The sequence below is a fragment of the Rosa chinensis genome, chromosome 4, assembly GCF_002994745.2.
Source record: "Rosa chinensis cultivar Old Blush chromosome 4, RchiOBHm-V2, whole genome shotgun sequence".
NCBI lineage: Eukaryota > Viridiplantae > Streptophyta > Magnoliopsida > Rosales > Rosaceae > Rosa > Rosa chinensis.
In genome coordinates this window covers 64,143,842-64,158,945 of record NC_037091.1, presented here as the reverse complement: position 1 = coordinate 64,158,945, position 15,104 = coordinate 64,143,842, and the positions used below count along the sequence as shown (strand labels likewise).

At 38.3% G+C, this 15,104-nt stretch overlaps 2 protein-coding genes across 6 annotated transcripts; one reads left to right on the top strand and one right to left on the bottom strand.

Moving 5' to 3' along the window:
• The first annotated feature begins 1,903 nt into the window (after positions 1–1,903).
• LOC112197951 (RNA-dependent RNA polymerase 1) lies at positions 1,904–7,636 on the top strand. 2 transcript variants are annotated; one of them, XM_024338932.2, is made up of 5 exons: positions 1,904–2,103; positions 2,627–3,181; positions 3,376–5,258; positions 5,705–5,855; positions 6,525–7,636. In XM_024338932.2, the coding sequence occupies exons 2-5, from the start codon at positions 2,666–2,668 to the stop codon at positions 7,353–7,355; spliced, it is 3,381 nt and encodes a 1,126-aa protein (XP_024194700.1). In that variant the 5' UTR covers positions 1,904–2,103; positions 2,627–2,665; the 3' UTR covers positions 7,356–7,636. The 2 variants fall into 2 exon arrangements, with proteins under 2 accessions (XP_024194700.1, XP_024194701.1); XM_024338933.2 differs by having other exon boundaries at positions 2,616–3,181.
• A 23-nt stretch (positions 7,637–7,659) lies between these two features.
• Positions 7,660–13,624, bottom strand: LOC112197954 (tRNA nucleotidyltransferase cca2). 4 transcript variants are annotated; one of them, XM_024338939.2, is made up of 17 exons: positions 13,489–13,624; positions 13,325–13,384; positions 12,808–13,010; positions 12,581–12,711; positions 12,378–12,495; positions 11,710–11,765; positions 11,478–11,527; positions 11,241–11,339; positions 10,878–10,987; positions 10,625–10,746; positions 10,307–10,373; positions 10,062–10,145; positions 9,635–9,697; positions 9,348–9,501; positions 8,392–8,541; positions 8,013–8,110; positions 7,660–7,930 (listed from the first exon to the last, which is right to left on the bottom strand). In XM_024338939.2, exons 3-17 carry the CDS (start codon positions 12,955–12,957, stop codon positions 7,766–7,768), a joined length of 1,617 nt encoding a protein of 538 aa, XP_024194707.1. In that variant the 5' UTR covers positions 12,958–13,010; positions 13,325–13,384; positions 13,489–13,624; the 3' UTR covers positions 7,660–7,765. The 4 variants fall into 4 exon arrangements, with proteins under 4 accessions (XP_024194707.1, XP_024194706.1, XP_024194704.1 ...); XM_024338938.2 differs by having other exon boundaries at positions 12,808–13,122; positions 13,489–13,567; XM_024338936.2 differs by having other exon boundaries at positions 12,808–13,122; positions 13,325–13,413; positions 13,489–13,551.
• Between the last annotated feature and the right edge of the window lie 1,480 nt (positions 13,625–15,104).

Here is a 15,104-nt window from a genome sequence, read left to right as displayed (position 1 = left end):
GAATGATAATAAAAAAATTTGAAACTAAATTTTGCATCTTAATATTTCAATTGGTTGGTGCAAACAAAAACCCCATGCCCAAATCTATATGACCCCAAACTTGAGAAACCTAAAGGCAGAATTAACAAATGGAAGAGTGAAAATTCGAGTTGAACATACCTGAAATCGAAATTGAAATTGCAGTGAGAGTCCAGTTTTTGGAATTCTAGGGTTTTGGAAATAGATAGGAGGAAGGTTTTAGTTGCGGACGCGGGTCAATTTCGGCCCCACCCAGGACCCGAGTGTTTTAATGTGCCCCGATTCGCTCTGGGTTTGGGCTTCTCTAGTTACACGTGTCGCGTGACTTGGTTTATTTTAGTGTAGGATGGTGTACACTAGGAGAGATTATTCAGTGCACCGCCGTGGACTTGCACCAACATAAATGAATGGTTAGATTGCATTAAATACACTTTTTGTTTATTAAAAATAAAGTTGATAATAAATATCAAGGGTTGAAATTATTTTATAAGGGTTGGGTCACTTACACCGTCGGTGCATAGAATAATTTCCAGTACACTAGATGGCTCATTCCTAATCCTTGCAGGGGAAGTTCGCATCTTCTGTCTTTTGCTTTTCTAGTCAAAAGTGTGGGGCCCACCAATAATTTCCTCACAATCTCTAGCTAATTTTTCTGCCTTTGGTCGTGGACTCACTTTAGTTAGCAGTGAGGTATAGGTAATTTTGGTCATTAGACTTTATATACGCGACTAACGCGTTTTAAAGCTCAAGACGATATTTTTCTGCTTTTTTAGTCACATGTGGGGGCACACCAATAATTTTCTCACAACTTAACTCTGGTTAAATTTTTTTGCCTCTGGTCGTGGACTCTAGTTAGCAGTGGATATGGGTAATTCGGCCATGACTTTAGAGAAATATTTAGGTGGGGTTTCTCCACCAGGTGGCTTTAGGGCCACCCAATCAGAAGAAATGAAATTTTTCATTTTTTCTGAAACTGCCCTGCTTCCTAAAGTGCAATACCCAAAACACCGCCCCTGCTAGACAGTGATTGGTCCTCCCCACCACTTGTCCGTGCGACTGCTCCACGCAAGACTCTCTCTAGACTTTATATAAGGGATTAAAGTGTCTCAAGACAATACTTTTCTATTTTTTTAGTTATGTGCACGGCCCACCAATAATTTTCTCACAACTCTGATTAAATTTTCTGCCTCTAGTCGTGGACTCTAGTTAACAATGGGGTATGGGTAATTCAGTCATTAGACTTTATGTACGTGACTAAGGCATTCCAAAGCTCAAGACGATCAATAGAGTTGCATTGGACCTCAAATTTTTAAGAACAACTAAATTAAATTAGGAAGATCTTTTTAAAATTTCCAAAGAGCCATCAAAAGAATAGGTTTCAAGCTTTCAATTGTTTTGAAAATATATGTGTTTTAGAAAACAATGTATCTCTTGCTTTCTTTGTTGTTTTGAATGAGAAATCCCTTACTGATTATTTCATTAAAAATTTTGTGATGTAAACGTGAGAGACTATCACATCTCACATCGTCTTTACTCTTTAATGTGTTTAGACTTCACTAAAATTATTGATTTCATCTTATAGTCTTGTTCAACTACTCAAGTTTAAGTTTTTCATCAATTGTGTTAAATTGTTATCCGATCCAAATCATTAATTAAAACTAAATATTAATTTAGTGTACATTAATCGTATGATCCATCATATGTAATGTTTGCATAATTTTTTTTTTCATTTACTTCTGATTGGTGTCATCGAATCAAGAAAGAGTGATCATAAATTTCGACCATAATATAATTTCTTATATATGTTATCCAAATTACCCATTTAAATGGCGTGGGCCTAAACGTCACTTGCACACATCATCATCGTCAGTAGTTTGAGGTAAAAGGGAGTGCGTAGGAGGGAATCCTAACCTTTCTACTTCTAAATTCTTGGTTTTGTTTATCGAAAGTCGAAACAAAGAAACAGAACATAGTAGTGAAGATTGACCTGGGATTGACGACGAAGAGACTCTCTGCTTGATCATGAACTTGACTTCGTTTGCTTGAATCTCTTACTATCTACTCTTCCTCTGCAAATCAGCTAAGGTTTCTGTTCTCTATCTGTGTCTTTCTTCTGGGTTTATCAATTGAGTTTAACCTTTGTTCTTTTAGTGGTTACTGCTATCATTATGATTGCTACTATTTTCATAGGTTTAGTAGTTATATAATCTATACCATAATGAAGAGGCTTTTACTGATCACTCTTTGTTTCCTTCATTTCATGCTTTCAGTGAAATTTGGAACAATGTCAGTTAATGTTGTTGTTGTTCTTAGTTCTTCGATAATCCGTATGAAGAACATGTATTTGTTGATTGTGTTGATAGTTGATACTATGATCATTGTTTGCGAGTCATTAGTTTTGTTTGATGACGTTGTTTATGATGATTGGTATAGTGAACTACTGGGTGTCGTTGATTGCAGTTTTTGTTTATATTTTTCTGAATTTTTGCTCTTTTTAATTTTCAGCTTTTTTTTACTTTTTTAGTATAAAATTTTCAGCTTTTTTTTTTTTACTTTAAATTACAAAATTCAGCCTTAAGTAATTTTAGTAACAACAGTGATTTGGCAGCATAAACATAAATGCAGTGAAGAAATTCAATAGAACCAGATGGAGAAGACAATAAAATTACATGGATTCCCTTCAGGTGAATCTGCTGAAAAAATTAAGGTATTTTTGGAGAAACATACAGGAGAAGGAAGTGTTTTTGCTCTTAAATTACGGCCGGCCAAAGGGGGGAGATTCTATGCTTATATACAGTTTGAGTCCACCAGTCAGGCTGAGTTTATCACCTCTTTGGCTAACGCTAGGGCTAGGCTGTGGTATGGGAGATCCTATTTGAACTTTTATGCAGCGGACCATGATATTGTACCAAAGCCAAGAACTGTAATGCATAGCTTGCAAAATTTAGAATTGCATGTTGGCTGCCAGGTCGCAAATGATAAGTTGTCTGTTTTTTGGAGAACGGCTGAAGTTTCAGTGGACTTTGGGACTGGAACGCGGAAATTCCAATTTCGGCTGTTATATCATCAGAAGTTATATAGACTTCAGCTTTCGTATGAGAACATCTGGCAAATTGAGTTGCATCGTCCACGTGGTCGCACTGCAAAATATCTTGTCATTCAGGTTTGTCACCTTCTTAATTAATGTTGGAAGCTAATTGTCTTCTAGTAATCTTCTTGGCATTCATATATTGAGCATGCTTGCAACTGGAAGTAGCAAAATTTAATACATGTTCTCTTATTGCATAGTGATAGTATGAGTACTTTCTTTTATGGCATGCCTAACCTTCCATATATGATCTTTTGTCCGATTATTAGTTATATGGAGCTCCTCGCATCTACCAACAAGAAGAAGCATGTTCTTCTGGAAATGTATATGATGACCCTCTTATGAACTACTTTAGGGATGTCCCTGATGACCAATGGGTTCGGACCACTGATTTCACTCCACGAAGCTGTATTGGGGAGTCATCTTCATTATGTTTAGAGCTTCCTTCTGGTCGCCAACTTCCTGATTTTGAAGAAAATTTTGCTCATTATAAGGAGAGTGATGGGCAATTTATCTTGGAGAATGGCTCAACTTTCTCTTGCAACCGAGATCTGGTCCCTATTGTTGGTTCTCCTGCAGGGGTTGATTTGCCATATGATATCTTGTTTAAAATAAACTCGCTGGTTCAAATGGGTTGTCTGTCAGGGCCGACACTTGATAATAGGTTTTATAGGCTGGTGGATCCACGAAGAATAACTCGTTCCTGTATAGAGTATGCCCTAGATAAATTATCTAATTTGAAAAAGAGCTGTTATGAACCTGCGGTGTGGCTTAATGAGGAGTACCGGAAGTACCTGACAACAAAGAAACCTCCAAAGCCGGCACTTGTCTCCTTAGATTCTGGTTTGGTATATGTACGGAGGGTTCAAATAACACCATCTAAAGTGTATTTTTCTGGTCCTGAGGTTAATGTCTCAAATCGCATACTACGCCAGTATTCCAGTGATATCGATAACTTTCTTCGTGTTTCATTTGTTGATGAGGAGATGGAAAATCTCTATTCAACAGATTTGTCCCCCCGTACATCTACTAGAAAAACTCGCATCTACAACAGAGTTCTTTCTATTCTCAGAAACGGCATAGTAATTGGAGAAAAGAAATTTGAGTTTCTTGCATTCTCATCAAGTCAATTGCAAGAGAATTCATTGTGGATGTTTTCTTCAACCTCTAATGTTAGTGCTGATAAGATAAGAGCAGGGATGGGGGATTTTCGCAAGATAAGAAATGTGGCAAAGTATGCTGCCAGATTGGGTCAATCTTTTGGCTCTTCTACTGAAACTCTAAGTGTTGGCAGGAATGAGATTGAAGTTATTCCTGATGTAACAGTTAATTGGGGTGGAGACAGATATATGTTCTCTGATGGGATTGGGAAAATATCAGCTGATTTTGCAAGGAGAGTAGCCTTCAAATATGGCTATAAAGCGTTCACACCATCTGCATTTCAAATTCGATATGGTGGTTACAAAGGTGTTGTCGCTGTTGATCCAACCTCGTCAATGAAATTATCACTGAGAAAGAGCATGTCTAAGTATGATTCTGAAAACACAAAGCTAGATGTTCTAGCATGTAGCAAGTTTCAGCCTTGTTTTTTGAATCGTCAGGTGATAACTCTTCTGTCTACACTTGGAGTTCAAGATCATGTTTTCTTGAAAAAGCAAAGAGCAGCTGTACAACAACTTAATGCCATATTGACTGACCCATTAAAAGCAGGGGAGGCTCTTGATTTGATGTCTGCGGGTGAGAGTACAAACATCCTCAAGGAACTGCTGATGTGTGGTTATAAACCTGATGTTGAACCATTCCTTTCAATGATGCTCCAAACATTTCGGGCATCAAAGTTGTTGGAATTGAGGACCAAAACAAGAATCTTTATCCCAGATGGAAGAGCAATGATGGGATGTCTAGACGAAACAAGAACCTTGGAATATGGGCAGGTGTTTGTGCAAATCTGTGGAAACAGACGAAGGCAGTTATTTGATGATTCATTCATGCATAGTGGAAGCTCATCAGGCAAAACAGTTATTGAACGAAAGGTGGTTGTTGCAAAGAACCCATGTTTACACCCCGGTGATGTGCGTGTCTTAAGGGCTGTGAATGTGCCGGAGTTGCAACATATGGTGGACTGTGTGGTATTTCCACAAAAAGGACCAAGGTAAAAAACATCTTCTTTGTAGTACTACAACACTGGAACCTGAATTGATTAACAGTGCCGGTAATATCATTATTGATTTATGATAGATTTACAATTACTTTATAGTCTGTTGATCTCTTAATGTTAAAAATTAGACACTTTGAGGCTGTGCTTATATGTACGTGGGGATTTTGTGTTCAGGAATTATGTAATGCTGCCTATTTGGATATTGTTTATTTAGCACAAGATAAATCAGTATTGACTGTTGCATTCCATTGGTATGCAACAGATCTCCCATTTTCTATAGTAGGAGCAAATGCTTAAATATAGTTTACATGCTCTATACAAATTTTTAGGCTTTCAAATTTGCAGGACTCGGCATTTGTTATCATTTCTTAAATTACTTGCAAAATATTAATTAGTTGTGTAAACGTGACTGGTGATTGAAATCTCATTTATAATGCTAGGCCTCATCCAAATGAATGTTCTGGAAGTGATCTTGATGGAGATATTTACTTTGTTTGCTGGGACCCTGAGTTGATTCCTCGCAAGCAAATCCAACCTATGGATTATACCCCAGCACCAACTATAGAGATGGATCATGATGTCACAATTGAGGTATTACTTTGACTAATGCTGTGTTAAACTGGGAATGTCTTCAACTATAAGTTGGATTTTTATTTTTTTATTCTTTGTTCTTCCAATTAAGATATCTGAGTGCCAATGATGATTCTCTCTTTCCCTCCCTCCCTTCCTTCTCTTTTCTTCTGCACCAGTATATAGTAATATAATGCTACATGGAATTTCTTAAATAAGCAGCACACTATTTTTGCCAATGTTTTATATGTAGCTGTCATTTTAAATCAGGTACTTGGGAGTATTCAACTTATTTCTCACCACTTCTAGGGTGATTTTGTGTGGGGATTGATTGTTCTGTTCTTAGAAGAAAAAAGAAGTGTCTTTTGCTTAATCTGAGTCTTTTGTTTTTGTTTGCATTTGATGTTTGCTGGAAAGAGAACTTAACAAGTTTATTTTGAGTTCATTACATTAATTAATTAATATATACAATGAAGAGTAGAATTGTATGGGAAGAGGATTTTACACACAAACAGCATACAAATCCTAGAAAAATGAGCCAGTATGCTGCATCACACTGGTTAGAAAAAGGTTATTCAATTATGAAATCCTTCAAAGCCATTCTATTGACTTTTAACTTCCATGTATCTGTTGATGTATTTGCACTTGAGCAATTAAATGCTTCAATTACCTCTTCTTTTTGTGGTGCAGGAAGTAGAAGAGCACTTTGTGAATTACATACTCAATGATAGTTTGGGGAGAATTGCCAATGCCCACACTGTTTTTGCTGACAGAGAGCATGATAAAGCAATGAGCCGTCCGTGCATAGAGCTCGCGAAGCTACATTCAATTGCTGTAGACTTTCCAAAAACTGGCGTGCCAGCTGTGAGACCAGAGGAACTGTATGTCAAGGAATATCCAGATTTCATGGAGAAGACCGACAAAAGCACCTATCTCTCAAGCAATGTGATCGGACAGCTTTTTCGTGAGGTGAAGAACATTGCACCCCATGACAGCTGTATTACATCCTTCACTCATCAAGTGGCGACAAAATCCTATGACCCTGACATGGAGGTTGATGGCTTTGAGGATTACCTTGAAGATGCTTTCTATTACAAAGGCAATTATGATTACAAATTGGGAAACCTGTTGGATTACTATGGGATCAAGACAGAGGCTGAAATATTGAGTGGGGGTATTATGAGAATGTCAAAATCTTTCACCAAGGAGCGGGATGCAGACGCTATAAACAGGGCTGTGAGGTCATTGAGGAAGGAAGCTAGGACCTGGTTCGATGAGAAAGGAACTGGAATAGATTCTGGAGTTGATGGTGTCTATGCAAAAGCTTCAGCTTGGTACCATGTCACATATCATCCCAATTATTTTGGTTTGTACAATGAGGGAATGAAACGTGACCATTTTATCAGCTTCCCGTGGTGTGTGTATGACAAGCTAGTTCACATAAAAAAGGACAAAGTAAAGCAAGCTCGGCGCAGATCATCTCTAGAAAGTCAGTTCAGGTACGGCTTGCATTTGTTCTGATGAAGTTGGCAGAATTGAACTTTGTTGATGGCGCTGCTGATGATGAAGACTTGAAGGCAATTTTCTTGTATAACATCCACCTTTGGTTTGTTTTTCATTTGTTGATGGTGCTGATGATCAAGACTTGGAGGCAATTTTCTTGTATAATATCAACCTTTGGTTTGTTTTTCATTTGTTGTATAACGTACACAAACCGCTGGATATAGCAGCAGGCAAAGCTTAGGGGTCGAATGTGAAGTACACTTCCATTAAACTTGAACACCGCTGGATTAGGTTACTTATATATAGCAGCAGGCAAAGCTTGGGGGTCGAATGTGAAGTACACTTCCATTAAACTTGAACTTGTACATTTCAGTGTCAACCAACTTTCCCACATATATTAATATGCTGATCAAAAACTTTGATTGTAATTAGTTACAATCTTCAGTTTTACTTTTCTTCTTGTTGGGTCCATTCAATTCCTCCATATATCCAGCAGATCTAGTACTTGAAGAGTGTGTTTCCTTCAGCCACTCGCGGCATTCCTCTGCAGTCCCCGAAGGATGAGCAAACTGCCATGCCAGTAGCTTCCTCTGCTGCCAGTAAAAGAATACAGTTGCAGTCAGTGTTTTAGCTCTACGGCAACCTTTATGGTGTGCTGGAATTAGAATAGCTTACCCATTTACTGACAACTGGTCCACCAGATTTAAGCTGCAAAGCATCCATGATCTCCTTTCCATTAAGTAATGGCTTTCCGTCCCAGACTCTATCTAGACCTGCTCCACCAAAACAAAAATCAGACAGGCTGGACAGCCACACTCACCCATCCATGTGCACAGAGTGAGAAAGTGACGAACACATAGAACTTTTAAAAGCTAAAGACATGGGACGATTTTCTTGTCTCAAAGCTACTACATGAGAGAACCCACTGTCTCAGGTTATCTGAGTCACCAGTATAATAAGACATTCTAGCAGACTTCTCTAAACTGGAACTAAGAAATACCACATGTACATCATCTGAAACATGTGGTTAAAACTTAAAAGAGTCTGTTGATACCTAGATTATTTATGGCCTTTTCAGCTTCTACAAACAAAGCTCTGCGATCTTCTGGTTTGAAATTCTTGTTTAAGACGTCGGTGGGATATAATAGTATAGACATCAGCAAAGCAACTCGCCAAAAATCTTTAATTTCTCGTAGAAGAAACCCTGGACATGTGAAAGTGCAAGGATAAGAATACGAAGCTCAGTGGCTCAGAAAAAGAGTTCTAGGTAATTGCATGTTGAGGTGTGAAAAACACTGTTAATCAATAACCCAATCAGGAAGAGTTTTTGGAAGATACAATACATAGATAAAAAATAAAAAATAAAAAACTGCAAGCTTGATATTAATTGGATACAACTCTAACTCCAAAAGCATTTCCCAATTAATTATTATAATCATGATACACCACCAAAGATGCGTGCCAAATAAGGAACATTATATGGCCATTCAGAGAACAGAGTACTAAGAAGATGAATGACTTATCACAAACTACACTGGACTTTCTGTTATCTGTTGTGGAAGATTTCAATTCTCACAAGGCTTATTTTCCAAGATACTAGTCCAAGTGTTTTCCTTTATTTACTACAGTGAGGATATTGACAATGTAACCAAATTAACTATATGTGATGACAATCATGACATCAATCTTGGACTAGGTAAGATAAGAAGGATTCTCTTTTTTTTTTTCTTTCCAGGATAGCAATTCCAAGGATTTTCCTTTTAAGAACTATAGTGAGGATATTGATGATAGCAATCACGATGATTATATGTGATGATATTAATCAAGGAGTCAGATGCCCATATGGAGCTTCTAACTATGACAAATGTACTAACAGGGGATATCATGATAGACCTATTATCACTGCTCAATTCAGATTAGTAAAATTGGATGTCTCTTTGCATGGATTCCAAAAGTTTACAATACTGTAAACTTGGCTCAGCAAAACAATTAGGACTCAGGAACTTATACCTGTTAATACTCGGAGTTTTGATTCTTTCGAAGTAAGAGGGACATCAACATATTCTCTTCCCAAATCAACTTCAGCGAGTTTTGCATCCCCATTTGGTACAAAGTGAGGAAGCAAAGACAAAAACTTCTCCAATGCGTTGTGTAAATTAACAACCTGTTACAAAGATAATTTAGTGACGACTTGTATAATAACTGTGGATTCAAGAAGTATTGCTATAACTATCACAAGAGCTTAGCATGTGTGCAAAGTATATTAATCAGGTGGAGAGAAGCAAACTCAAACTCACAGTTTCAGCATCGCTGACTCTTTGCTTAAGGGAGTCTCTGAAAATATAATTCACGACAGGAACCTATAGTGAAAGAACAAAAGTTAAATGCTAAAAAACAAATTGTTCAAAAAAAAAATGCTAAAATAAAGCTTGATATCAACCATTCACATAATACCTACATGCTCCAAAATGAGAGCACTACACTATGAAATAGTTAACTCTTAGCCCCTTCTCACGATAACAACAGCAAAAGAATTCTTGCTTCTATTTAACAATTATGACATTAGTTTTTACTTTGTCCATTCCATTTAACTGATTTCATCTGTGAACCGAAAGAAAGAGGTTTCTACCTTTGTTTGGTTATTCACGAAATTGAAAACAGAAACTAAAACAAGGAGAAATAACTCTCAAATATACTTTTCAAAAGAGGTGAAAAAAGCCTTACATCTTTTGCTTTCCTATCTTTATACATGGTCTTCCTCAGTGGAAGGAACATTGCAGCATAAAAGGAGAGCCTTCTTTGTTCGTCCTGAAAACCAAAAACACAAGAATAGAATTTGAAGAGTTGTAAAAACTAACAAATAATCATTGAATAACTACTACTTTAAGATGATAATAAATAAATAACAAAAACTGCTAAAGGGATAGAAAGGAACATTATTGTATTAAAAACCAGGCCTTATCACTCACATTGAAGGTAGAGTGCCCCACTAATTGAATAAGATTCCATGTACAATCCAAGTAAGTGACACAATCGCTGGATTAGGTAAGAAAAATAATCAATTAGCATTATACCTAAGAAAGAAACAGGGGATGAAGAAGGCAAAGACAGAATTAGAATGTATTTTTACATATTGAATCAAGAATGATGCTTTGAATAATAGTCCTAGAACACTAGTTGGGAAATACATTGAAGCAACAATTCTTATAAAATAATATTTCTAATATGTCTACAAATATATGATATCCTAGCTACTTGTTGAATGTCGTTTTCTTAAGAAACCATACCTGTCGCATCTTTCTGATAGCTCACACTGCGGATGAAGACTGAAGACAACCCAAAATAACTTCAAGTCACATATATAGGTCATAGCTTGGACAGGTTGGTTTCCAGAGATCATCAGATCAATCTGATTAAGGAGAAAATGAAAATAATGAGTGGATAGTTCCTATGTACCTCTGGAAGCTTAAATTCACAGTAACAAGCTAGACTAATGTGCAGAACAATCATCAGTTAAAGGTATGCTAGACAGGAACTTACTTCAGCTCCAATTCGCTCTCTGCTAATTTTAGCTGATAAAGCAGCTTTCACTTCATCACAGGCAGCAGCTTCCTTTAGTTGTTCATCGAGTATGAATCTGAACCTTGCGGCTAAACCAAATGACCGGAATATGGTATGATTGAGTGTTACATTTCAAAAGGCATGTATAAAAGTGAGAATGCGTTAAAAATTTGTCATCAAAACAAACAAAAAAAAAATTAAAATAACTGTACTATAAACTCAAGTGTTGCTAACTGAATAAAAAGGAAGCAAACTAAGGAGAGGAATATATTTGTTTTATACTTTTATTTTTTTAAAAGTAGCCAAATAAAACTGTCTTTTCAAGGATAAGATGGCAAGTACCAAAACGGATAGCTCGAAGAACTCGCAGCGGATCCTCCATAAATGTATCCTTTGGTGGTAAAGGAGTCACAATTTTCCCACATTTTAGATCTTCAATTCCTGCAAAGCACATCAAATAAATAAGTTCAAAAATAAAAATAAAAATAATTGATAATGATAAAAATATATTGAAACCAAAGTGGCAGATCTTTGTGGGTTAAGAAAATCTGGAAAAATAAAGGCACACTGGAAACTAACCTCTATTAGTCCAATCTTCAACGGATTTGGTATTGATATTGTAAAATAAGCTGCACAACGAAATGAAACAATCATTACAATTTATTCCAATTTAAAGTGTGGTTGACTGTAGAGAAGAGGCAGGTGTATTAATTGCAGAATAGATATCATCAAGCACCATCTAAAGTATAGATCTCATTTGCCCATCATGACATTGTTTCATTTGCAGCAAATTCTTAGAGAAGACATATACCTGTTTATTGTTAGATCCCTTCTCAGTGCATCCTGTTCTGGTGTGCCATACTTTTGCTACAAGACAAAAAAAAATATATATATATATATATATAATTATAAATTCAACTTGAGTAGCTTCAAATTTCATTCACCATGTTTAATTCACTATTTGCAGCTAGCTGACTCAAAATTTGATGAAAATTGAAAAAAATCCAGAAGATAAGAAAGTTATTCTTGACTCATGGTGTCTAAAAGTCCGGCACAGTTGTATATATTAACCTAAAACTTATTCCAACCCAGATGGTTAGATAGAACAGCCCTACATAAAATTCCACAACACTTAGCTTCATGGATAATCTAGTTTCCTTTTCCACACCCATCATAACTCCACATCTTGGTGTTATTGTGTTCGTGACACAGCACACACATGAAGATGTCAAATCTCCCATAGCCTTTGAATTGTCCAAAATAATGGAGCTTACAGACTCAAAAGACACTGTCTATCTCAGAACTTTAAGAGCTAAATCTGGGTTCCGTCCTTCCTTACACAAAAGTAAGAGGATATGGCAATCGTCAGTGTACTCTCTACCCTTATTCCAAAGTAAGGAATGTCACTAATGTCCTAGAACTCAAATCAGTAACAAACAAAACTCTTGAAGGTCCATACATCCCAGAGCAAGAATTTACCATAGTAGGAATGCGGCTATCATCACTGTACTCTTCACAACGTAAGTTCACAAAATCAACCCATATATTAAAGATGCGCATCCTCGCCGTTTCCAAATGTTTTGATTGATCAGGATTGCTGCAAGATAACAAAAGACATCAAGCCATGGGAGCACACTTACGACTTAGATGTGCATGAATACGCATATATGAAAGCCACTTACCTTGGAATTATAGCAATTCCTTGAACCTCTTCCCCCACAGACAACAAGTAGTCTCTAACCTTCTCAACAAAGTTGCTGCCCATCATATTTTCCAAAGCAATGTCGATGTCCTTGCACTCTTTTCCCAGAAGCTGCATATTCAATAACAGACAATGTTCAAAGCCAAATTCTTTGTTTCCCCAGAAATCAAATTTTTTCCCTCCAACCACCAATTCACCAGAACAAACCTTATCACGGACCCATCCACCTGCGACACGAAGCTCAGTCTTAAGTCCATAATGGTCAAGCGTTCCAAGCAGCCTCTCAAAGATCTTCTCTTCAGTTTCATCAAGTTCAATGGTATCTCTCACATGTACAGTTGGAGTGGACAGCACCATTGTTACTCCTTCCGAGCCTGATAATCGGGTCCTTTCCAGAGTCCCCTTCTTCCCTGTTGTATACAATTTCAGAGAAAACCGAAAAGGAAATCCTACACAAAATGGGGCTCTCAACCTTGCTTCCTTGGTGTTTCTTGCTTGCCAAGCAACTCTATTTCGAAATACCTGATTACATTACATACATCAAATATAAGTTTTCTTCTACTTTTTCACTTCACAGGTTCAACTATGAACCAACTATGAGTTCATCAAACTGGGTTAAGTTTTATTTGCTTTTTCCAGATAACCTACATATAATTACAATAAAGTTCAAAAATTTGGACTCATAATTACAAACCCAACTATAGAAAACCCTAAAATGGCTTACCTGAGGAAATGAGTGGTCTACGGTGCGGAGGAGAAGCACTTTCTCTAGAAGCAGAGCCCTCTGCGAAAACAAAAACCCCATGCCCAAATCTATATGACCCCAAACTTGAGAAACCCAAAAGCAGAATTGACAAATGGAAGAGTGAAAATTCGAGCTGAACATACCTGAAATCGAAATCGAAATCGAAATTGAAATTGAAATTGCAGTCGAGAGAGGGGAGCGAATTCTAGGGTTTTGGAACTGGATAGGGGGACTATAGGAGGAGGGTTTTAGTTGCGGACGCGGGTCAATTTCGGCCCGACCCAAGACCCGAGTGCTTCTCTCGTTACACGTGTCGCGTGACTGGTTTTAGTTCAGTTTAGTATAGGATGGTGTACACTGGATTGCTGATTCCTAAACCTTGCAGGGGAAGTTCGCATCTTCTTTCTTTTGTTTTTGGGTCCTTGCCCAAAAGCACCAAAATGAGCCAAACTTTTCCCACTTACCCCAGCAACAGATTTTTGTTCTCACATACACAATTTCACACCAAAATACCATTTTGCCCTCAATCCAATTAAACAATTACTTCAGCTGCCACACACACTCTCTCTCTCTCTCCACAGACGCCAGCGACAACTCAAACTGATACCTCCGAGCCCGGGTTGCTCCACGACGGCGTCTCCGATGTCGGACGGTACCAAAATGGCCGGAAAATTACTGCATAACCTGGAGGCAATTCTCGAGTCGCTCCCGGCCTCGTCAACTACGCTCTTGGCCTCTGCTCCGATCGTTTTGCAGAACCACCAGCTGCTCCGATCTTTTTGCAAAACAACCAGGCTCCGATCGGCCTCGTCGAAGACGCAGAACCACCAGCCACCATCGTTTTGCAGAACCCGATCCGGCGGAGTATCAACACACCTCGATCTCCGGCGGAGTATCAACACACCTCGATCTCTCTCCTCTCTCTCTGTCACCGCCATGGTCGAAGGCATTCAAGTGTGGTTTTCCGATGACAAGTTGTTCACCGAGCACTAGGCTGTAGAATCAACGGCACAGACATCATCTACGACCCCAGCCTCGCCAGAAGTAGTCGAGTCTGCAACCGGAGAAGGGAGAAGAGGACTTGGGTGCCCAGATCATTTTCTGGGTGCCCAAATTAGTTTTTTTTTTTTTTTTTAAGTAATTTGGCAGAAGGAAAGGAAAAAAAAATTAATGTCTATTGGAGGGCAATAGACGTTTTGAATTGTCTAAATTTAAAGAGATTAGTTCTCATTCTAGCAACTGAAAGTCTTATTGGGGGATAGTAGACGTCTATTGGGGGGCAATACATGGCTGATAGACGTCTATTGGGGGGCAATAGACGTCTATTGGGGGGCAATACATGGCTGATAGTCGTCTATTGGGAGGGCAATACATGGTTAATAGACGTCTATTGGGAGGCAATACATGGTTGATAGTCGTCTATTGCCCCTTTATTGGGGGGCAATAGACGTCTATTGGGGGGCAATACATGACTGATAGTCGTCTATTGGGGGGCAATACATGGCTGATAGTCGTCTATTGGGGGCAAAAAAACTTTCCCGTGGGTGGTAGCCGGTGATCGGAATCCGGCGGCCGGTGACCGGATTCCGGCGAAAATTGGCCGGATTCCGGCGACCTCTCACCGGAATCCGGCGAAGTTGGCCGGAATCCGGCGGCCGGTGACCGGAATCCGGCTGCCGGTGACCGGACTCCGGCGAAGTCCCCTATGGTTTCTCTCTCTTCCATTCTCTCTCTCTCTCTCTCTAAGTAACAAAGGTGA

Excerpts from the sequence above, each read along its gene's own strand:
- LOC112197951 (XM_024338932.2), top strand. The coding sequence starts at position 2,666 with ATGGAGAAGACAATAAAATTACATGGATTCCCTTCAGGTGAATCTGCT. Across the intron at positions 3,182-3,375 it reads CAAAATATCTTGTCATTCAG|TTATATGGAGCTCCTCGCAT; the intron begins GTTTGTCACCTT and ends TCCGATTATTAG. Across the intron at positions 5,856-6,524 it reads ATCATGATGTCACAATTGAG|GAAGTAGAAGAGCACTTTGT; the intron begins GTATTACTTTGA and ends TTTGTGGTGCAG.
- LOC112197954 (XM_024338936.2), bottom strand. The coding sequence starts at position 13,405 with ATGGGGTTTTTGTTTTCGCAGAGGGCTCTGCTTCTAGAGAAAGTGCTT. Across the intron at positions 13,123-13,324 it reads TAGACCACTCATTTCCTCAG|GTATTTCGAAATAGAGTTGC; the intron begins GTAAGCCATTTT and ends TAATGTAATCAG. Across the intron at positions 10,146-10,306 it reads TGGGGCACTCTACCTTCAAT|GACGAACAAAGAAGGCTCTC; the intron begins GTGAGTGATAAG and ends TTTGGTTTTCAG.